This window comes from Acartia tonsa, chromosome 4, assembly GCF_053477335.1.
Source record: "Acartia tonsa isolate MP-2025a chromosome 4, ASM5347733v1, whole genome shotgun sequence".
NCBI classification, from domain to species: domain Eukaryota; kingdom Metazoa; phylum Arthropoda; class Copepoda; order Calanoida; family Acartiidae; genus Acartia; species Acartia tonsa.
This window is the reverse complement of record NC_137263.1, coordinates 25,631,792-25,657,037: the sequence shown is the minus strand read 5'-3', so window position 1 is coordinate 25,657,037 and position 25,246 is coordinate 25,631,792. Positions and strand designations below refer to the sequence as shown.

At 32.2% G+C, this 25,246-nt stretch overlaps 1 protein-coding gene across 1 annotated transcript; it reads left to right on the top strand.

Moving 5' to 3' along the window:
* Positions 1-85: 85 nt before the first annotated feature.
* Positions 86-24,769, top strand: LOC145318279 (FMRFamide receptor-like). The gene is made up of 14 exons (XM_080159594.1): positions 86-153; positions 2,192-2,257; positions 3,509-3,596; positions 5,711-5,803; positions 6,237-6,280; positions 10,542-10,638; positions 12,512-12,610; positions 15,841-15,882; positions 18,833-18,879; positions 20,270-20,386; positions 21,909-22,116; positions 22,481-22,557; positions 23,759-23,914; positions 24,597-24,769. The coding sequence occupies exons 1-14, from the start codon at positions 137-139 to the stop codon at positions 24,679-24,681; spliced, it is 1,236 nt and encodes a 411-aa protein (XP_080015720.1). The 5' UTR covers positions 86-136; the 3' UTR covers positions 24,682-24,769.
* Positions 24,770-25,246: the final 477 nt, after the last annotated feature.

Below are 25,246 nucleotides of genomic sequence, written 5' to 3'. Positions count from 1 at the left end.
AAAATAAGCAGGGAAGGTGGGAGTTTCTTTCTGAGAAACCAGCAAAATTTAGTTTTGCTGGTCCTTGTTAAGTTTTTCTTTTTTCAGATAAAATAAAACTATAATAGCTTTAAATATATAGTTTGTAAGATACATAATGAAAGAAACAAACAGGTAATATCTGATATCTTCAAAGGTAATACTCGGTATGTCTGTGTATAATAGGTACCTACAATAAATATCCCACTTTGGAGAATTTACTACCAATGCCTTTTTAGGAAAAAAAAAGAAAAACATAAAATTATTTTTAATCACAAACATGCAAAAAATTGCCTAGACTTTTGATGCATGAGACCCCTGACTAAATAATATGACACATTAGATGTTATTAAAGGTCTTGGAAGTCTTTGTCCGGAAAACATTTATCATATTCATACCTTTCCAAACAAAATGAATGCATTATAAGACACTAAGAATTAAAGAACACAAAGCTACTCAATAAGTACAACCTTTCATGTTTGTTCCATTTTAATTCACTAACATTAATTTTCAATTTTTCTTGATTTTATAAGTTTTAACGATATTTTTCTCACAATATTTGAAAAAACTCTACATCTTAGTCGATAAAAAAACATATTTAAATGAGTGCATCGCTTTTACAATTATCCGTCAATCATAAACATTTTCAAATATTAATCAAAGACACAACATGAGCATGAAATTTATCTCAAATTTCCCTATCTATGAACCATGTAGGAGGATATCAAAATAAAAGGGGTTTTATTTTGTACAGGAGTATAGAGTTATTGTTTACAGAACCTGATGAACAACAACTCATACAATATTTTGTACAGGAGTATAGAGTTATGGTGTACAGAACCTGATGAACAACAACTCATACAATATTTTGTACAGGAGTATAGAGTTATTGTTTACAGAACCTGATGAACAACAACTCATACAATATTTTGTACAGGAGTATAGAGTTATGGTGTACAGAACCTGATGAACAACAACTCATACAATAATTTGTACAGGAGTATAGAGTTATGGTGTACAGAACCTGATGAACACAACTCATACAATATTTTGTACAGGAGTATAGAGTTATGGTGTACAGAACCTGATGAACAACAACTCATACAATATTTTGTTTGTACAGGAGTATAGAGTTATTGTGTACAGAACCTGATGAACAACAACTCATACAATATTTTGTACAGGAGTATAGAGTTATGGTGTACAGAACCTGATAACATAGGCGTCCAAGGGGGGGGGGGTAATGGGGCGATTACCCCCCCCCCCAAACCATTTAGGAGGGGGTATTTACCCCCCCCGAATAATTTTGGGGGGGTAAATACCCCCCCCAAAATAAAAAATCTCTAATAAAAAAATTTTTGCGCTCTTCGCGCGCATTTTTAATACTATATATTTATTAAAATTTAAATTACCCCCCCCAAAAATTTTACCCCGGGGGTAAATTTTGGGGGGGGTAAACTAAATTTACCCCTGCCAACAGATTTCAGGGGGGGTAATTACCCCCCCCCCCCCAAGCAAATTTTACCCCCGGGGTAAAAATTTTGGGGGGGGTAAAAAAAATTTGCGGCGCGCTTCGCGCGCCATTTTACCCCTCCCAAAAACGAATTACCCACCCCCTAAAAAAGTTTTACCCCCCCCAAAATAAAAAGCTTGGACGCCCCTGCCTGATAAACAACAACTCGATGAACTGAAATTAGTTTCCGAATGTGAACACATTTTCCTAGGTGTTTCCCAATCCTATCTCAATATTTGCTACTAGCTAAAAAAACCTTCAAACTTACTCAAAAAATCAAAATTTGAATGTATTAACGATTTATACATTATACATTCAAAGCTTTAATTTTTCAAATTTTGATTTTTTTTTTGGAAGTTTGAAGGTTTTTTAGCTAGTAGCAAATATTGAGATAGGAATGGGAAACACCTAGGAAAATGTGTTCACATTCGGAAACTAATTTCAGTTCACCAACAACTCATACAATATTTTGTACAGGAGTACAGAGTTATTGTGTACAGAACCTGATGAACAACAACTCATACAATATTTTGTACAGGAGTATAGAGTTATTGTTTACAGAACCTGATGAACAACAACTCATACAATATTTTGTACAGAAGTATAGAGTTATTGTGTACAGAACCTGATGAACAACAACTCATACAATATTTTGTACAGGAGTATAGAGTTATGGTGTACAGAACCTGATGAACAACAACTAATGCAATACAAACTTTTTGAATGGTAGGAAATTTACCTACCTTTTATATTCTTCTCCTTTACTTTTAATCTTTATGTTGATGTAATGTAAACTTCTGAATTGTAAGGAATATTCTCTATAGCTATAATCTTCCCTCACTGACTTATGCTCTACAATATCTTTCAACAATATGAACTTTTTGAATGATAATAAATATTCTCTTTAGCTATTTTCTTCTTTATTTGATATTTTCTACAGATGCAAGCGGTACAACCCAAGAGGCTTATGGGGCACCTTAAAAGGGCGGAAGGGAGTATAGGTTGACCTTAAATTAACAGCAAAAAATTATTATTTTCTAAATTGCTTCTCTGTATAGGAAAGATAGCACTTACAGTACAGACGCATAGACACACAGACATCCTGATACTTAGCAAGGATTCCTCCTAGCAAGATCATTGTATTTATTCTTCTTTTCATTCAGTAATTTATTCACTATAACCAGGGGTGAATTCTTAAAAGAAATTTGCCCCACTAAAATCAGTGAGGGTCGCTAAAATTTTAGTGAGGCCAAAGTTTTTTTTAAGAATTCACCTCAGGAATACAGGGAAAGAACAATAAATATAAATATGTGCTAGTAATAAATTCTGCTTCTAGTAAGATTTCAATCTCTCCCTCCCTGATTACAACGTAAATGCACTGTTTTTGTTTTCTATTTTCAAAATCACGTTGCTAATAGTCTAGACATTATTTCAAAATAATCTATATATTTTTGACCATGATATATGTATATCTATTTATATTATTGGAAATGCGCTTGCAAAATTATATAATCCAACTCTGCGACTAGAAAATATATATATAAAAAATAATATTTCTTTTGTGAGAATATTATTGTTTACTGTTGAAGAATAAAAGGCAGGATTTAACAAGATTGCAAACTAAATTTATATAAACATTTATTGGAACTCCCAAAAAACAACGCGCAATGTATTATCTATCAAGCTTATCTTCCCACGCACTGTCAATATACTTGTGAGTCAACTAGAATTAAATGATTTCTTTTATTGCCCAGTTTAGGCTAAATTATTTGTTTATTTTTTAAAGATTTTCACCTCAATAAGATATGATTTTCGTTTATATTTTCGTTAGTCATAAATTTCTTAAAAATGCAGGTTAATGTTTATTTAATTTGTATGTTTAAACTAAAATATCTATTCTCTCCTTTTTTATGTTTGCGTGTTAAATATTCTTGTTTTATTTATTCTACCCAGACAAAAGTTTGTTTTTAATTACAGGTTTGTTGAGGGAGTTCTATTTCTTGTGATTGGCATTTTCGGTATTGTTGGTAATCTTCTATCAATCATGATTCTGAGTGCGCCACAGGTAACATAACTAATCAAGTAACAGGATGTGTGCCATTATGGAAATTTCTTCAAAGTGTTTATTATGAAAGCCTAATCTTAACTTTGCACTCTTTGTATGAAGAGGGGATTTGAATTAAATGAATTATGCATTACTTATAAAGTAAAAATAGATTTTAAATATGGGGAAAATCTTGCATTAATTATTTTGATAATTATGCTTTGATTTACAATTGGACTTAATTGTGTTAGATTTTGTTGCATTTTTTGAATCATTATTTATAATGTATTTACACTTCCCTGGATACCATTAAATAGATTCCAATTTTCCTTGTTTGAACACTCAGACATATTATTTACATAGTTACTTACCTATACTGGACACATTCACTATGCAGTATGAACACTTCATACTTTAACTAGGGACTCAATCCCGAGCTCTCAGGGATGAGGTCGTTCTGGAGATTTTAAGGGACAAAAGTGTTTTTTTCATAATTTTTTATTGTATGTTTTTTTACCTCTTTGCATGGAGCAAAACTAGTATTGAACCAAAAGACTTGACAGCCTCCTATAACAAGTAAAAAATCAATGTTTTTTTAACTTAAAAATGACCGGATGTCTGAACCTGTTTCTTATGAGGAAATACATCGGTTTTTTTTGCACTTAAACAGGTTTTAATTGGAGGCAAACCGGCGGCTGCTGAGCCCTGTTTAAATATCTAATTTAGATGTATAGTAAAATTTATTTAGAGTTGAACTTTTATGTTACAAACACTGTACAGAAATTCTGCAAAATTTAGTAAAACATGAAGCAAAATATTAGTCTGTAAATATTACCATGAAAGTATAAATTAAATATCAGTCATGAAAAAGGAAAACTTGAACATAAATTTATAGACATTGGTTTCTAATTTTGTTAAAGATTTATTGTTGAAAATGCAGATGTTGAGGTGAAAACAACTATTTATAGACAATGGTGAAACATCAACTCCGCATTTTTTGATAATGCCAAAAGGCCATCAGTTTTGCAATATTTTTAAAGCACAAACTGCCCCTTTAACACTATAAAACTCTCTAGGCTAACCTAAGAAATTTGGCCAAATATCGTTACTCACGTCATCAAGCATAGATAAGTGGATAGTTGCGGCTCCAGCTTTTAAAAAACTGCATTTCTACGGCAGATGTCTACAGTTGAGAGTGAGACTCATTTTGTGGCCTAGAAACCCGCTGAAATGAAGGGTGGCTGAAATGAAATTTGGTGGCTATATTTGAGATATATTGTGTGGCCGACGGATTGAGATTTGCTGTGGTTACGGTTGTGTCACTCCGCAGCAAAAACCGCCTAATTGTCAGCAATCTGCAATCGCAGATCCGCCTAATTAAAATTTATTTAATCAAAGTATTGACTGTATATTTATCAAATATCTACAACTAGATACTTTTAAATTATCTAATGTTTTTTTTAGTTTATTTATAATACTTTTGATATAAAATCGTCTAAAAAGATATGAAAAGATCTTTTGAATATTCTATTTTTGTTGACTTTCTATTATATATTATTTAATTCACGTTTATCTTTCTATTGTGTTTTTTTTAAATTGAAGCGTTTCTGCTACATCAGCTCCTCCGTCCGTACATCCGTAATGGAAAAATCTTTTTATTAACTAAAACTAGGCTTGATTATTTCAGTAAAGGTAAGATTAGGACACCGATGCAACTCTAAATCCAATATTCATTGCCAAAAAATACAGTAGGTCTATTTAAAACTTGCTGGTTGTGTAGCCTTTATGACAACAAATATTTATTTGAAATAAATAATAATATCCTACTGCTCTAATTTCTTTAATTATGATTTCTAAGAAGATTAGGGCCTTTTGTTATAAGCGAAGCTATTGACCAAGTCTTAAAATGCAAGATTCGCTTTCACTGGTGTTGTTATCCTTATAAAATTAAAATGAGTAGCTCGCAAAAAATGTTTACATAATTAAAACACTTTAAGCATTTTGCCAATCTATAATTACAAAGATTTTTAGCAATAATAAAAAATACAAGCAAACTATGCTAAAACCTTAATATTTGGATATGCTGACCGCTACAATTGACATAGACATAAATGTTTCATAATTTTATATTTCAGCTGAGAAGGTTTACTTTCAACCGGTTGCTTGTTGCGTTGTCTGTTTTTGATGTTGCTTTCCTGGTGTCCACAGTACCTGTCCATACGTTTCAGGTAAAAACAGTACCCAGTTTGGACTTGACATTCTACAAACCCAGTATGAGTCAACCTTAGTCCGCAAAGTTTTTATACGATTTTTAAAAATTTTGGGACACAATCATTTATCAGTTCATTGAATCTTATCTCCTAGGGGCCTACCAATTCTACCTGCTTTAATTACATTAACTTCTTTTAGAGAACTGTAGTCCCCCCCCCCCCCCAAACAAAAATGCATATATTCACAACTGTACGTTTGTCCGGATAGCTAAAACGTTTATTTTGTCGTGGATGGTTTGTCGTTGCGATTTCAATGTTTTAGTAACCTTCTGAATGAACTTTCTGAAGAATATATGTCGCTGCAGGGTTTAACATTATACAAGAAAGCACTTTTCTTACCCATATTTACAGCCGATCAAATCTCCATAAAAAAAACTTTATTGTATTTCAGGTTTTCCAGGTTCATACACAAATCCATGCTTTACTTTTCTCAAGGTAATAAACAAAGACATGAGTTCCAAAGCGTAGCAACACACAATTAAGATCTAATCTGTCAGTACAAACAAAATACCTCTACTACTAAATTGAAAAACATTAAAATAAAAAAAAAAACAGTTTGACTGCCATGCTAGTATTATGCTTAAATAAATACAATAAAAATATTTAATTTCAGCTGAGAAAATCCAATCGGAAAATTTAATTTAACAAAAGTACATCAAAATATACTTTTTACTCAAAGCATATTTATATAAAACTATGTAAATAGTTGGTTAGGTATTCAATTTAAACTTCAAAGAAGTGTGGGGATGGGTATCCAATAGTAGAAAAGGTCTAACGCAAGGCCTTAGATGCTAGGTTAGATCCACTAGAGTTCCACAAAGTACTAAACTATGTTAAATGTATGTTATTATGTTATTTAGCCAATCTAATGCCAAAAACATTTCTAGTTTAAATTTACAGGAAACTGTGTTGGTCTAATCTTATTCCCAAGCGTCCTTCTTGATAGTAGTTTGAGGAAAAACGAAACCTGAAGTGATAGGAGGGATTTATTTTCCAATTTCCTAGAATTAAGTCTGCTGTTCAGTTAAACATCCTATAGCAGCAGAGAAGGTACAAAGGACGACAAAATATCTTTTTATTATTTACTCCATATTCTCTTTTAATTATGTTATTATTAGTAGTAAATATACTCTAGATCGAACTCCCTTTCTCCATATATATGCGGGTCTCTTTTTCACTATGAAGAATACTTTTTGGCAGCTACTTATACAGCTGGTTTTTTTGTAGATTAAAAGTCAAACTTCCCATAGGTAATAATAAATGGGGAGCACTCGTCTTCTATTAAATATAGGCATCTGAACATTAAGTCAAATTCTTATTTAGTTCCTAGATCTTAGTCCGTCGCGGAGATAATGTTATAGTGACAAACATAATATGAGAAATTAAAATTTTCTTTGCTTATACTTTAGCCACTCATATGAATTGGTATGTACAGAATCTACTCTACAACATCATTTTATCCGTCTATCCGTCTATACATATAGGATAATACCTTTGAGATTTGATTACTGTTCTTTATTTGCTTCTTATTGATGTTGTCACCCTTGTTGTATTACCTTATTTTATAAATATTTAAAAATTTGAAAACCAATATCATGGCTAAATATAAAAATCAATAACTAAGAGAACTCAATGCACACCCCCCCCCCCCACACACACCCCAAAACAAGTAAGTAAATAAGAGCAGACCAGACATTATTGTATCATTTCTCAGACTATAGCACGGTTCCTTTTTTTTAATCCTGGAAAATTGTTATTATATACCATATCACACACTTTTTTCGTATATTACAAGAGCTATTGCGGGTAGCTGTTAGCTATACTCAAATTGGTTTTAAAAACAGAATCGTAAATTTAATTTAGAAAAATTATATAGGATGTCAAAAAGGACTTGCGTTTGAATTATGAAACAACAATATTGAAAATTCTAAAAATTGAGACAGCGTAAAGTGGCACCAAAAAATGACGTCATACGATAAAATAACTAATGATAGGCAAGTATAAATATTACCATTTTGGTCAATTACAGTATATACTGGCCTCTCATTGGTCAACTTTATTGTATGACGTAATTTTTTTGGTGCCACTTAACGCTGTCTAATAAAGATTGAACGGTTCTAATATTTTATATGTGTTATTATTTATAAAAACTTGTTGATTGAAAACCTGATTAGCTTATTCATAATATACATACAAGTATAATAAAAAGTCTGATGGAATTACAAGAAACTTTTAAAATTTATTTTGGGAACTTTACTTCTTCTTAATTTTTAGTAATGAAAACATGCCTGTGTGTTGTAAAATTTAGACAAATGCTCATTTCTAACTTTGTGCTATATTATACAAAAAGTATTTTTTAGGGTTTGCAGCCCTTATTGCTTAATGTTTCATCAAAATTAGCATATGTCCTTGTTCTCTATACATTTCTACACAAGCATATCTAAACATTTAAATTTTACCTCAATTAATATCGGAGATTTTTAGAGATAGATTTTAAGAAAAAACACAACAGACAACCTTTTGGTTGCATCACCTATGCCTAGCCATGAACAAAATGTATGGTATGGAAAGGCAACACAAGGATAAAGAACCAGGATTAAGGCGTATTTGAAAACCAGTTTCACCCCAAATTAATTCATACAAAATATCCCAATTCCCGACAGTTTTAAGTACCTGGAATCGAAAAACCCTAGACAAAGACAAACGCTAGAATTGAAAAAGTGCGTCAAATTTTAGAGTTTAATAAATATTTCAAACACCAGGAGTATTTAAAAATACATTTTACTGTTGTTTTTAATGTATACTGCATTAATAAATTCATGAAAAAGAAAGAGTAAACACATCATTTTTCTAAATAACAGGGCTCGGCAGCTGACTTTGACTTTACTTATTTTAAACAAGATACATTTTCTTTCTAATTGTGGACAATCAAAAGTCTACAACCATTGAGTTGACAATCAACATTAGAACATCTGTTGCCGCATGTAACTAAAAAATAAAATAACGGTTAAAAGTTGCAGTTGAAAAATCTGTGACTGATTAATGAATAAAGTAATCAGCAGCCTAGCTGCCCTTAAACCTCTGTCATGTGTATGGATCACGTGGCATAATTTCGTTTAGAAAGTTTTTTTTCAGTGTTTGTGGCATATTCTGTTTGATGTAACAAGGGTTGGACGTAGTACCTTAAAATCTTGTTATTTTGTTAAAAATATTAGCTTGAACTTTGTTTATCAAATATACAGGGTGTTTCAATAGAAATGTCTTTTTTAAAATCTTAATTATGCATAGAAAATAAAACAATTATATAAAATGCTTTATATATTTGGAAAACATATTGTGGGACATTTATGTTTCAAATATTTAAAAATGGTTATTTCAACAAATTATGCCCTAAATACCGGTTTTTTCCAAAGGTCTTTTTTCGAAGATTTATGGATTTAAAGGTTGTGCAAAAAATGTGCACTTTTTTAAAATTCAAATTGCGCGGCTTGTGTTAATAGTATAAAAACGTTATGCATACCGTTAGAATCGTCATAAGCTCTAGTTTTTCGATATATAAGAACAATTCCTGTGCTGCGTATAGTATAAGAGTAAAGTGGACAATGTTCCAACTTACTTAAAACTTTTTAACCTTTTTCTCACATTTTTCAACGTAGCTCCTAAAATACAAATTGCACAAAAACGGTACTTATATTTTCACAAACTAGAGCATATGACGGTTCTAACGATATGTGTAACATTTTTCTACTATTAATACAAGAAGCGCAATTTGAATTTTAAAAATGTGCGTATTTTTTGCACAACTTTTATATCCATAAATCTTCGAAAAAAGGCCTTTGGAAAAATCCGGTTTTTAGGGCATAATTTGTTGAAATAACCATTTTTAAATATTTGAAACATAAATGTCCCACAATATGTTTTCCAAATATATAAAGCATTTTATATAATTGTTTTATTTTCTATGCATAATTAAGATTTTAAAAAAGACATTTCTATTGAAACACCCTGTATATTTGATAAACAAAGTTCAAGCTAATATTTTTAACAAAATAACAAGATTTTAAGGTACTACGTCCAACCCTTGTTACATCAAACAGAATATGCCACAAACACTGAAAAAAAACTTTCTAAACGAAATTATGCCACGTGATCCATACACATGACAGAGGTTTAAGGGCAGCTAGGCTGCTGATTAGGGCATAATTTGTTGAAATAACCATTTTTAAATATTTGAAACATAAATGTCCCACAATATGTTTTCCAAATATATAAAGCATTTTACATAATTGTTTTATTTTCTATGCCTAATTAAGATTTTAAAAAAGACATTTCTATTGAAACACCCTGTAGAATAAAAGTACATATAACACATTGAAAATTCCATTTTGTAGAATTTAACTTTTCCTGTTTTCATTTCGTTTATTATTGAAAATATTTTAATAATGTTACATTTCTCAATTTCTCAAGTATACTATCAAAATATTTTTCTTGGATACTAAAACATATAAACATCAAATGAAACATCATATAAATGTAAAATGTATATTTTGAGAAAAAATATCTAATCCGAAGTAATAAGTTGCGTGTTTTGTGACTAGTAACTAAGGTAACTAAGGTAAAGAACTACTTATCCAATCGTGTTTTAGGCAGCTGTTTCACGAAAAAAGATAAAGTAATAATACATTTTTTTCTTTAGATTTCTGTACCCCATGTCCAGCATATCTCTGTCAGCCTCTATCTTCATGACAGTGTCCCTATCCGTAGAGAGATATCGGGCTGTTTGTCAACCATCGGTAAGAATAATAAATCATTTTAAAAACATGGCTTTTAAATAGTAGGACTCTGTACGTCAATAGGCACAGATGGGTTGCATGCATTTTATTGTCAAGATTTAAGAGAAAGGTAAAAAAAATGATCCGATGCATGCAAATCGCGGTTAATTTCTAATAATTCTGAAAAAGCCAACCAAACCTATTAAGAGATCTCCTGCCAATCAATAAAATGTCTGGAGCTTAAGATCTCGGTAACCGCTGAACTGATTAGGCTCTACCCTTTAGGGAGAAGATTGCTTTGCTATTATTCGGATTATTTTGTAAAGTAGTGTTAGGATTGAATAGCAATAGCGTTAGGATTAGGACAATGTGCATTTTTTTAATATTTTTATGTAAATTGACATATCTTTTGATTGTCTTGGCCTCAAAGAATAGGCAATAAACTAGGCATTTACGTCAATCATTAATTTAAAAATTTTTGGATGCTTTCATTCTTGTTTACAAGAAATAACTAAATATTTTATAAATGTTTTCCCTAAAAGGTAAAAGCTTTAAAATGTTATTTTGCTTTATTGCGAACTAATTTTTCCTCACGACTCTGTACAACCATGTACAGAAATTATTCTCAATTATTATAGAAAAATTTGCCCCTGTGGAAAGTTACTAATTATTAAAACAACTTTATTAAAACCATACTATTTAGAAATAAATATTGCACATTATAATGACTGCAATTAGTAATAAGAGAAGAAAATTGGTGGAAAATAGGCCAACCTATTTTCATTCCAGGGTCAAGAGATGGATACTTTAAGAAAAGCCCCAAAATTACAACAATTTTTCACTATACAAACTTTAATATGATTATGACAGAATATTTTTTTGTGAAAAAAATCTACAATAGCACGTTCTAACAAAAAATAAGGCAAAACTTAATAGAAACTGTTATATGACTAGTGAAAAATTTGCGTAAAGTTTAGGTGAATTACTTTCCCTTTAAGCTAACCATCCCTTAACCCTACATGGCATAATACCCTCTTTCTTTCACTCACATCTACAAATGTCAAGTCGTTGAAAATATCATTGTCAACCAGAATGTGATTATCTTTCTCCGAGTTTCTCCCCCTTCCTCTATCTATCTATAATACAAAGTAGCTTGATGTCTGTCCGTCTGTCCGTCTGTCTGTCTGTCTGTCTGTCTGTCTGTCCCTTAAGATCTCGGTAACCACTGAACCGATTGGATTCTACTCTTCAGGGTATATTTCTATTGGTCCTGTGGTGGTTTTAAGCTATTTTCTTGGGGGGTGGGACACCCCCAACCCCCCCAAAAACAAAAAATCTCCCCCCCATTTTTTTTTTTTTTTTTTTTTTGCTGAAGATTTCCTAGGTTCTTTAGGTTTTGTAGAAGATTTCCTAGGTTCTTTAGGTTTTGTAGAAGATTTCCTTGGTCCTTTAACGAATTTCGCCTTATTTTTTTTAATCACCTCTTGGGGCAAAGCCCCTAGAGGCTAGGGGCGAAGCTGCTAGTCTTTTTATATTTCTATAAATCATTTTCTATTAATTTCTTCCTCTATCTCTTAATGTATGTCCTGATGTTTAGTTTGAAATTTTAAAACAGCTTCGCTACTTTTAGTTGAAATCCTCCTTGTTGAAGTTTAAGTCTTTGCAGAATCAGAGAAAGAAAAGTTATTGGTTTGTATTTGTGCTAAAAAAGATAACTTGTATACAGAAATCACATTTAATTAAAACTTTGCAAAAAAGTTTAAGATTAATTTCCAAATACAAACAAACAAGGTTGACAGCATCCGACATTAGCAATGCTTTGATGTATTCAATTTACCTAACCTAATTTTTTATAGGCTTATGATTACTAAATCTAATATGTTTCATTTTTTAGACTTATAGAAGCGCCTGCATATCCGAGAGCCAGTGTAAGCGAGTTCTTAAATATCTGATACCAGTGATTATATTATCCTGTCTACTTAATCTACCAAAGGTAGAAAATGTTTTATATTAAGTGTTAGCAGAAAACAAGGCTCACAACCAGGGCTCGGCAGCCGCCTGTAAGCCACGGGGAAATCAACGTTTACAATTTTAAAAATCATCTGAAAACTAAACCGGACCCAAACATGACAGTCCAAACGGTTTAAATTTTAGGCTTATTCGCGGTAGACGCGCGGCTGGCTAGCCCTGCATAAAACAGCTATAGCCCATGATTTTAGCATTAATTAGTATAATCATTCAAAAAAGACAAGATTTGTGTACCGAGAGATTTCGTTAACAGCTGGTCAGATGGGAGGCTGCCATTTCCACAACTGGAAAAAATTACATTTGCAATTTGCATGTTTTTGGTCAAAAACGTGTAAACCCCAGCCATAAATACATATAAAACTGGCATCTGCCATGTATACATCTATCAACTTTATGTCCAGTAGCAAAAATACATCCACAACAATAAACTATGATTCTAATATTTATGACATATCTAATATAAATATGAAATTATAATTGTTAACATTTTTTTCAAAATTTTCCATTTATACATTAAAATCTAAGTAGACATTCAACCCTAAAAAAAAAAAAATTCTTTGGATGCACTTTTATTAAGTTTTTTTTTTATTATTGATATATAAAAAAATATATTATATGTTACGTTATGAAATACACTTTTATTAACCACTTCAATAACCAGAGGAATTTCTGTATCTTTAATAAAAATATGTGGAATATTTTATTTTTCTCATCTACAAAAGAAAAACGTAGACATGGTATTATTGTAGTTATGAGGAAAGCCAAATAAGCATATTTTTATATTTATATCGGATAATCAACATGAATTAAGAATATGGCTAGACTATTTCAAGAAATGTATATACAAGTTGGCGAAAAGACTAGCAGTTAACTATTTATACAACACTAAGATAGCTTATGTTAAAAACTAGCGGCTGCGCCCACAGCATCTAAGGTATATGTATTCAAAGGGTTAAGTAAGAAGGTGGTATGAAGATATAAAAGAAATATCCTAGAACCCCCCCCCCCCCCCCGATACCTATGTTAAGCTCCCCTAAATAGGAGTACTCAATAAGTTTAGTTCAGTAGTTTTAGAAATTAAGCTTCCCACAAAAACAAAACCTTTTTTATAATGTAGGATAGATCCCCCACTTTTCGCCTCAAGGGGGCATCTTAAGAAAGTCGGGGGGGGGGGGGGGATTATAATTTTAAATATATAATTGAATTTAAGACAGGCACAAAAACAGAAGTTCTATCTCTTCTGTATTATGATGGTCGTTTTTTTACATTTATCTGTTTTAGTTGTATTATTTTGTTTATTGGGTAAGATATTTAATTATTATTTGTTCACTTTATGTATATCTTAATTGCTTTATGTAACTCATTATATTAGAAGTCAGGGAGTAAGGGAGAGGACAATGGGCAATTAATTCAATTTAAGAGTTTTCGCTGAAAGGCCGTGAAATCCAGATTTATCCAGAAAATTTTAATAAAATTGTAAAGGGTATGTTAATCAAATTTAGAAAACTACAAAATAAGAAAAAAGTTCTAAGAAAAAACATTAATTTGAAAATTAGATACCAGTACATCAGACTGACGTAACCATTCTGTAATTAATTACTAGAAAAATCGTCCATGTTTAAAATGGACGTACGGACATTCTGGTAATGATTATAGAGATAATACGCTGTCTAAATCGTACCTAACTACTGCAGGAATCATTATGTAAAGTTTGAAATCGATAGGAAAATTCTAATTTGCCTAAATTAACGAAAACCGCAATCCGTTACGTACGGACGGACCGACCCTAATTATAGAAAAGCTTCGCTTTTAAAATGTACAAATTGAATTTTTTAAAATTGCTAAAAATTTCTCCATGAAATCAAAGACGAAGTTGTTTTATAAGAAATTATAAAGAACGAAAGAATAATAACCAATTAGCAGATTATGTTCGTAGCAAGAGATCATTTTGCGTTATAGATGGACAAACATTATACATAATCATTTTAGAACAACTTCGCTTACAAATAAACTCTTTTGATGTTTTCGCTTTAATTAATCAAATATAGTATTAATCTCTTTTATTCTGGGAAATTTTCCAAATTAACTGGGGACTTTGGATACTAATTGACAGGTTTTCTATACAAATTGGATAAATACAAAGGTTTATTGTGTTAATTGACCTTTTCATCATAACAATTGGATCACTCAGGCAAGATTAGCAAGAGGATTAATTTAATTGACAAGGATGAAAGACAACATCCATAAGTAACGGAGCAAGATCCGTCAAGCTATAAAATAATTGCTCATTATTCAGTGAATGCTTTAAAAATTCTATAAGCCTTTATTAAAATTAGTCCAGAAAACTTCTTTTACCTCTTTATTGCAAAATGCGTTATGAAATATATAGATGTTTCTTGGTATTAGCAAACAGAACCAGCTATCTATTTCATATAGTAGCCAAGCAAATTTCATTTACATTGGCTTCACTGTGGCTTCACTGCTTGAAATTCATTATTTTCAGTATTATAAAAAATCTAATCTAGGTTAGAGTACCTAATTAAGAGCTAAATTAATGAAATTATGTAAAATTTTTCTTATTCAAACCCAAATTATAAAGATTCTTTAAATTCATATGATAAGATATAATTCATATTAAATGTATCTGTGTCTGCTCCCTAGAATATACAAAACAGTTAAAATGGGCATTATAAAAAGGGTTTCTAATAAGACACACAAAAAAATCAAATTGTAACACACACCATAAAGTCTACAAAAATCCTTATACCTCGTAAATAATAGGAAATAGGAAATTCAGACAAAGGTATCAATATTAAATTCTCCTATCTGGAAAATTCCAATTACATGTTAACAGACATGAAGTCAGGCCATGGGGAATCATTTACCTCCAAAAGGGAAAGGCAGAATAGTTAGGTTATTTGCTGCAAATTGAAGTCTCAGAGGGGGAAAAATGGAGTGGGTTTTCTATCCTAGGGGTCATATTGCAAAGGCAGGTGTGGATTACTGGTAAAAATCATTCCCACACATGTTACTTCTAATTCTTACTATCTTTATATTTACATCCATAGGTTAAATATATAAATGTATCAGAAATAACTCAATAAATAATGCAGCATGAATCTGTTGCAATTTAGACCCTTTGGGTGTCAAGACACTTATCATAAAAATGTGACTAACACTAATTTATTGTTTTAGTTTCTTGAGACCTCAGTTGAATATGACGCTGAAAAAGAACAGGTATGATTATTTATTCACCGCAATCAGTCTTTGTCAATATGACTCTAAATACATATACAGGGTGGGGCAAATAAGACCGGACAAATTTTAACTTCTAAACAAATGAACATAAAATCGTCAATTTTAAAGATTTTATTGAATTTTAAAAACTGGCAAGCAAAATAGGTTTATGACTATTAGATTATTCAATAAAATCGCCGCCAGCCTTAATCACCGCCTCTACCCGCCTCCTCAACCGCCGGCAGGTCCAGGTCAAAATGTACCTGTCCCAGCTGGCGTAGTTCTCCTTGATAGTGGCAATGAGGGAGGTCTTTTTGGTATAGGCACGTCTATTGGTGCATGCTTCAAAGTAGCCCCAGGCCCAAAAGTCCATTGAATTAAGATCGGGCTGCAGGGAGGCCACATTTCCTTAGGAACGTGAGTAACCGCAGGATCCAAATTCACCCAACTTTCAAGCTACCCTTATACACGGAGGCTCTTATTTAGACCAAAGTTGAGCTAGAACGACGTTCTTTACCTTTTTAGAATTGACATGAAGTTTCAGCTAAGGTTGTCAGCGCAACCTATAGTCTAAAACGGATTTTTAAAGTTAAATATGGGTCCCTGAAGTCAAGAACCGAGTAATTTTCAAGAATTTTTGTGGTTTTTGACGTTATTTTACATTTCAAAATGTGCCCCGTTCAACTTTGCTGGAGTACTACGGCCAAGCCATTTTAGATAGAGAGCTCTAGTCTTTTCTAGTGTCTTACTTATGTATCTAACAGTATCCCCAGCAAGTTGCATAACTCTACCTCACCTACAGATGGGCTGAGGTCAGATGTAGTGGGCCCTAGTCGAGAATCCAGATTAAACCACCGGCGCATTTGGAATCTGCCTTGTTGAACATATGCGCGGCCAGCTCGTTGTACACGTCCATCTTCGTCCAAAGATTTTTATGTGCTAAAAGGTCATTACCTAAGCTTTTTATAGTGTGGTCAAACGTCCTGATTGGCCAAGTAGTTTTGGCGCTATGGCCGTTTAAAGTTTGTCCGGTCTTATTTGCCCCACCCTGTATATATATATATAACTCACGCTATTCTCATTCTTATTTTGCATTTATGTTTGATGTCAAATTTTGTTATTATGGCCAGATATGACCTTGTTGTTTAATATGCTAACATTTTCCTCATGTTGTTGTCTTTAATACTGATAAGATTAAGATTAGGGATATTTGGCACGCAAATACAACACCACACCTTGATATAGTCCAGACTTGTTGTAAATACAACCATTACACCATACCTTGATATAGTCCAGACTTGTTGTAAATACAACCATCACACCATATCTTGATATAGCCCAGACTTGTTGTAAATACAACCATCACACTATACCTTGATATAGTCCAGACTTGTTGTAAATACAACCATTACACCACACCTTGATATAGTCCAGACTTGTTGTAAATACAACCATTACACCATACCTTGATATAGTCCAGACTTGTTGTAAATACAACCATCACACCATATCTTGATATAGCCCAGACTTGTTGTAAATACAACCATCACACTATACCTTGATATAGTCCAGACTTGTTGTAAATACAACCATTACACCACACCTTGATATAGTCCAGACTTGTTGTAAATACAACCATTACACCATATCTTGAAATAGTCCAGACTTGTTGTAAATACAACCATCACACTATACCTTGGTATAGTCCAGACTTGTTGTAAATACAACCATCACACTATACCTTGATATAGTCCAGACTTGTTGTAAATACAACCATTACACCATACCTTGATATAGTCCAGACTTGTTGTAAATACAACCATTACACCATACCTTGATATAGTCCAGACTTGTTGTAAATACAACCATCACACCATATCTTGATATAGTCCAGACTTATTGTAAATACAACCATCAAACCATACCTTGATATAGTCCAGACTTGTTGCAAATACAACCATCACACCATACCTTAATACAGTTCAGAATTGTTGTAAATACAACCATAATACTATACCTTGATATAGTTCAAACTTGTTGTAAGTACAACCATCATACCATACCTTGATATAGTCCAAACTTGTTGTAAATACAACCATCATGCCGCACCTTGATATAGTCCAGACTTGTTGTAAATACAACCATCATGCCGCACCTTGATATAGTCCAGACTTGTTGTAAATACAACCATCATGCCGCACCTTGATATAGTCCAGACTTGTTGTAAATACAACCATCATGCTGTACCTTGATATAGTCCAGACTTGTTGTAAATACCAACATCTTACCATAACTTATTATAGTCCAGACTTGTTGTAAATACAACCATTATACTATACCTTGATTTAGTCCAGATTTGTTGTAAATTCTACCAGAATTTTTGGTCTATCGGTTTGTCTGTGATGCTCTGGAGGAGAACAAACTACTTTCATATTTTCATCTGTTATTAAACATAGATAAATTTTGTTAAAATGATGCTACTGGCAAATCTACACATTAATTTACTTTGTCAGTTTGTATTTCAATATTTTGGAGGTGGGTACCTCCACCTCTCAATATAAATCGCCCCTAGAAAAATGTCTTGATTTCATTGAGGACTGTCTTATTACAGACATGACAATAACCTCTTAAATATTCATCCTTATACTAAAGTAACAGGATGTCTGTTTGTGTGTCTGTACCGAAGGATCTCGCTAACCGCTGAACCGATCGGGTTCTCCTAGAAAAAAATTACCCCCCCCCCCATAAAAAAATTCAAATTTGTATAAGTAAAGATAAAAATAGGGGGGGGGGGGCACCTTTTTTTCCTTATTCTTTTCAAATCTAAAATGATAAATTAGATTATCAAATTCGACTCTACCCTCCTGAAGTGTCCCTAGAGGCCTCTAGGGGCGTTGCCGCTAGTAATAAATATATTTCATACACTATAAAATATAAAAATTTTGTTTAGATCCAATATAACGTAACAGAATTAAGAAAAAATCCAACCTATGTGTGGTAAGTTTTTCATTAACCTTTATTTACAAAACTTTATAAATAATACAAAGTAGAACGATGTCTGTCCATCTGTCTGTTTGTTTGGAGTGAAGGATCGCGCTAACTGCTGAACCGGTCGGGTTCTCCTTAACAGGGTAGCTTCTCATAGGTCCCGGGAAGGTTTATAACTATTTGGGGGGAGGGTTCCACCAACCTCCCAAGAGATATTGCCCCTAGAAAAAAATTGCCCCCCCAAAAAAAAAAATTTAAATAGAAAATGGGGGGCGGTACCCTTCAAATTTTTTTTAAATCTTAATTCTAAAAATGGGCTTTGGGATTCAACTCCCCCCTTCCTCGAGTGCCTCTAGATGCATCTATGGGGCGAAGCCGCTAGTATGAAAATAAAGTAAAGGCGTTGCAAGGACATCCAGGGACAAGGCATACTTAATTGTAAAACCATATTTTTGTGGCCATATCCCGTCTAACACACATTCACCTTGCAGAGTGGATCTTTATGCAAGCATTTACAAAATTTGTTCTCTACAAAAAATTGTATTATGATAATAGAGCCATAAATATTTTAATTTTATATTAGTAAATTACAAATTTACATAACCGTCTTTGGAGCATTTACTCTATATGTAGGGGTGTTTTTTAATGTCCGCCCGTCATCACAAGCACATACTAAATTAACAACCACGGCATTAAAGGTCAAATTATGTTTTTTTGTTGAAAAATTACTTTTTTCTCGTCAAAATATTAATTGTTGGTTTCTTATTGCAGTTCTACTTACGGACATTGTTTTTAATTACATAAATATCATTTTTTTTAATTTAAATTTTTTGTATGAAATGTTTTGTAAGTTTTAAATAACTTAACCAATAATGGTCAGGTACACTTCTGAAACTTTTCGGGGAGGGGGGGGGGGGGGAGGGGAAGCATTATCCCTTATGAGATCTTGTGTGTTGTAAATGTTTGATATATTTTGTATTATTTAGCTAGAAGAACAATTTTTATATTAAAAAACGTAAGGGAGGGAATTACAAATGTTAGTTCAATTAAATTGGTCGGCTTTTGGTTGGTTAATATAGTCGAACATGACATTGACTAATGTATACTTAACCTGTTTCTTAACGACAGATTACAGTAGCCTGACCATTCCAGAATTTAACCAGCATTTGGTTATGTCTAGAACGGTCCCGTCAAAGTGATCAAAAATGAAGAATGGGGTGTTTTATTATTAGAGCAGGAGCAATCAGATGGGGCATTGTTCTTAAAGAAATTTGTAGAAGCTTTTGCCTATAAAATAAATATACATGCAATCAAACAAAAAAAGCAATATTCATTAGATTTTAAAGTCACTAGAATGAAGAATGGATGCTGATGCTGAGTGACAAAATTATGTGTTCAGGTACACAACAGTGCTGTACAGTGTACACCCCTTGGTAACTACAGAACTCGGACCAATTGTCATGCTCATATTTCTTAACATTTTCATATTTTCCACCATTAGATCCTCAAAACTTAGGTATAATAAATTAATGTTATTAACAAGAACGATTTCCTACAATAGCAGCGCGAAGTTGTTTAAAATAGAGATAGTGATAGTGATCACTTAGATGTAGATTAGCTTCGCTACTAAAAATCTATTAGAATGATTACTTATTAATATTTACCTAATCATATATTTTCTATTTTAAATTTATGTAAGAAAAGTAGGTTATAAGAGTGTCTGTGTGTGCGTTAGTGTAGTATTTAGAGTTTTTAACATTTTTACCGGCAAACATACCAGAATTATATAGTAGCTGGTATACTAAAAATATACAAATTGCAAAACAAATAGTAAACGTGGAAAATATTTAGAAATTTCTGAACTAATTTATGATTATTTTTTAATATTTGAAAATGATGTAAATTTTGAATCAAATCAGAAAATACTAATTTTGATTTTTGTCAAAATATTTAGAAACCTGAAAAATTATACAAATATTAAAATAGGAAATAATGATAAAAAAATATTTTTACGAGAATTGAAATCTTTATTATTTGGAAAACTATAATTCTTTTATTTAATAATCTTGAAAAACGATTTTTTATTACAAATAAGGTTTTATACTACAGGCACGAAAATTAGTGATAGTAGTATTAACAAATAATAATTCTAGAGTATATGTGTAAATAAAACTTAAATAATTATTATCAGACTGTCTGTGTATTTGTACCGAAAGATCTCTTTAGCTGTTGCACTGGTATTTTTACGAGGATCCTCATGTATGAGTCTAAATTTTCCTTAAAAAAATATTATGTCCGTCAAAGCATCTTCGTCAGACCGGACAATGTCCATCTGAATAGGGATTCCTTATAATGATTTCAGACGTGTATCTTGAATACAGACAGACATAATGACATTTGGAGTTAGCTTCGCTTCTAAAAACTTGTGTATATTACACATGTTTATCATTATTACGATGAGATAATCTGATTAACTTTATTACACACACGCACACACACACACGGAATATTACTATCTCATTTTTGAGACTAATCAGAAAAAAATGGTAGAAAATAGAGTAGTATCATGAAATAACAAAGATATAAATATCCATTACAAACAACATGACCTAACATTTAAAGAAGAACAGTTAGTAATTTATGCATTGTCTTATTCACAGTGAAGGTAGAGACAGAAAAGTAAGGTTTAATGTGGTCCAATATAATTAAGGATAGCAGAGATAAAAGACATATGTAGAAAGGAGATGAAATTAGGGTTGTGATACTAAATAAAAATGGAGATATTTTATGCTTCTAAAATACTTTTGACTTTCAGACAGATGCACAGATAAGCAGTATTGAGGTACACACACTTGAGCAATAAGACAAATTTGGTCTATGTTTACGCACGGACATTCCCTAAGTAGCTACACTACTAAAGTAAGATAAAAAAAATACTTACCCTAATTATGACGTACAATAATATTAATTATGTAATATGTTAGTAATAAGAATCTTCCTGTGAACTATCACTGTAGTATAATTTATAATTTGTTTAGGTTTACCGGAGTACCTCGTCGTAGCGGGGGAGGCCATGGCGAGCTCAACCTTGCCAGTGTCATATTCAGTATTGTTGTCATATTTGTCATATGTCATCTGCCACGCATGGTACTTGCTGTTCTGGCGGTTGTGAATGTGAACACAGCCGTGGAGTGTATCCAGGCGTTTAACAAGTACCACCCTCCTCTCATCTTTATGTATGCTGAGGTAAACATATTCAAATTTTAAATTGCTTAAAATCACTTGCTCTTTTTCATGCATAGTCCCTTTTTGTCTTGACTTCTTAGAACTATCCTGTTTCTTCATAATTTTGAAAAGAGAAAAGTTATATTAAGGGTTTAAAATTAAAAAAATGGAGGTTTGCTATTTTGAAGAATTGGCTTTAGTAGATTTTCAGCAAATCTATTTTATTGAACGACTTCTTACATTTTAATTCCTTTAATTTGTTGGTAACTTAAGTTTACCTCGGAGTGAATATATTCCAACAAAATATCAAATTTAAAAATGTCAAATCTAATAATAATAAAATATGCAAATGTAAAAATATTGTAAATGTTTGTATTTTGTTTAGAGTGTGTCTCAGTTTCTGTTAGTTCTGAATTCATCTGTAAACTTTCTGATATATTGTGTTGTTGCAACAAGATTCAGGTGAGTTTAATATATTTCTAATCTATTACGTTGTTGCAACAAGGTTCAGGTGAGTTTAATATATTTCGGATATATTATGTTGTTGCAATAAGATTCAGGTGAGTTTAATATATTTCTGATCTATTATGTTGTTGTAACAAGATTCAGGTGAGTTTAATATATTTCTGATCTATTACGTTGTTGCAACAAGGTTCAGGTGAGTTTGATATATTTCTGATCTATTATGTTGTTTCAACAAGATTCAGGTGAGTTTAATATATTTCCGATCTATTATGTTGTTGCAACAAGATTCAGGTGAGTTTAATATATTTCTGATCTATTATGTTGTTGCAACAAGGTATAGGTGAGTTTAATATATTTCTGATCTATTACATTGTTGCAACAAGGTTCAGGTGAGTTTAATATATTTGTCTGTCTGTCAAACTTCTGCTTAATTAAAAGGACTGTTAACAATCACAAAGACATTTGAAAACATTTATCTCATAACAAACTTTCTAATTTGGCCCTTGTTTCCCTATTTTTCAATTACGACAATTTCAATTATATCACCGCAGAATTTGAGATGACAGAAAACAGTTAGGGAGTTGAATCCATTTTTATAGAAGCAGAAATATAATCTATGATTATGGTTTGGACCCTCTAAAACTGTAATCAACCCTTCCACTTTCCCCTCTCTTGGTGAAGATATCTTCAACGCCTATACGATTTTTGAAATATAAGATTCTACTTTTGTCTCTCTTGTTGAAGATATCTTCACCAAGAGAGGCAAAAGTGGAATCTTAGATTTCAAAAATCGTATCGGCGTTGAAGATATCTTCACCAAGAGAGGGGAAAGTGGAATCTTACATTTCAAAAATCGTATCGGCGTTGAAGATATCTTCACCAAGAGAAGGGAAAGTAGAATCTTACATTTCAAAAATCGTATCGGCGTTGAAGATATCTTCACCAAGAGAGGGGAAAGTGGAAAGGTAGATTACAGTTTTAGAGGGTCCAAACCATAATCATAGATTATATTTTTGCTTCTATAAAAATGGATTCAACTCCCTTACTGGAAAATAAATTATGTTATTTTTTTCGTTCTTTGTTTTGAAAATGATTGAAATATATTGGTCATATTTGTTGTTCTGTAGTAAAAAATACTTTAATGTAACTTAGTTGCTTTCCAGAAAAAAAAGAAGATTATAAATTCCTCTATATTTAGAGTGTTTATGAGACGAATAGTAATGTGTGAGAGTACAGAAGTAACCTCGAACCCTCCATTCGGTGTTGTGAGGCTAGCTGAAGCACCTCTGGCACTTACACAACCTGCTCTTCAAATTCCGGACCAACTTAATCTCATTACTTCTGTTAGATCAAGGTAAATTAAACGTCTTTGTATTAGAGCTCAGCAGCCGCGCGTCAGCTGCGTGCAAGCCTCAGTGAAATCGTCATATTACAACTTTTAAATTTAGTTGGATGTTCAAGCCTTCTGCTAAACAGACAATCCATATTTTCATAATTCTTAGCGATTAGCGAGAACCTTCAGTACAAACAAACAGACATACATTTTGTTTCTTTATCATAAGGATTTACTAAAAGGAGAACCATGTCGGTTCAGTGGTTAGCGAGATCCTTCGCTAGAAACAAAAAAGCTCACTACTTTAAATAATGGGATAGGATATAAGGATAACTAGCGGCTTCGCCCCTAGCCTCTAGGGGCTTTGCCCCAAGAGGTAATTTAAAAAAAATTAAGTACTAATGGTGCTGCCGCCAGTAGTTTTATGTGAACTAACTTCTCCATAAGAAAAAAAAATCTAACTTCTCCAAAAGAAAAAAAACTAACTTCTCCGCAAGAAAAAAAAAATCGGACTTCTCCAAAAGAAAAAAAAATATTAACTTCTCCGCAAGAAAAAAAATATGTATGTATATACCCTGAAGAGTAGAATCCGATCGGTTTAGTGGTTACCGAGATCTTAAGATTCAGACGGACGGATGAACGGACAGACGGACAGACATCATTCTACTTTGTATTATAGATAGGTAATTGTTATATTTGGCAGGTTGAACAGCATGGTAGAGAATGGAGACGATATTGGTCCCACATACACTGAAGAAGTTTTACATCAAGAAGAAACTAAACTATAAGTTGATATTAGTAAAATAAAATAAAGTATTACTTATAATTGCTTATAATAAGCACAACAATAACATATTGCTTTTACAGATGAAATCAGTGACGTACTGTAGGGGGAGGTGGGGGAGGGGGGGGGGGGGGTAGGAGTGTCTACACATACTTGCGTTCTCATTTTTAAAACCTTCTTAATGGTGTCATAACATCCTAGTAAATCCACTGATTGTAATATTGTCTACAACGTACCTTACTTACAAACACAGACGTCATTCTATATCAAGGTTAATCTTAAGAGTATCTGCGCAAATAAATACAAACAATCAATGTAAAGTTAATATATTTTTCCAGTTAATCAAAATATACCTATAGTTTTTAGTAGCAAAGCTATTCTGTAATAATTAGTGTCCTTATGGTTTATATGTTTAGGTATAGCATGTGTTTAAATATTTGATACTCTTCCTTTTTCTTGTTTTTCCAGAAATAGTTTTCATCCCTTGTCCCTGCCTCCATCTTGATTATCCCAGAAATTTGATAATTGTATTATAAGTTTACAATTAAAACAAGGTCACTGGCGTCAAA

Coding starts and splice junctions, on each gene's coding strand:
- LOC145318279 (XM_080159594.1), top strand. Junction 2,258..3,508: donor CAATACAAACTTTTTGAATG/GTAGGAAATTTA, acceptor TTTTAATTACAG/GTTTGTTGAGGGAGTTCTAT. Junction 6,281..10,541: donor CATGCTTTACTTTTCTCAAG/GTAATAAACAAA, acceptor TTTTTTCTTTAG/ATTTCTGTACCCCATGTCCA.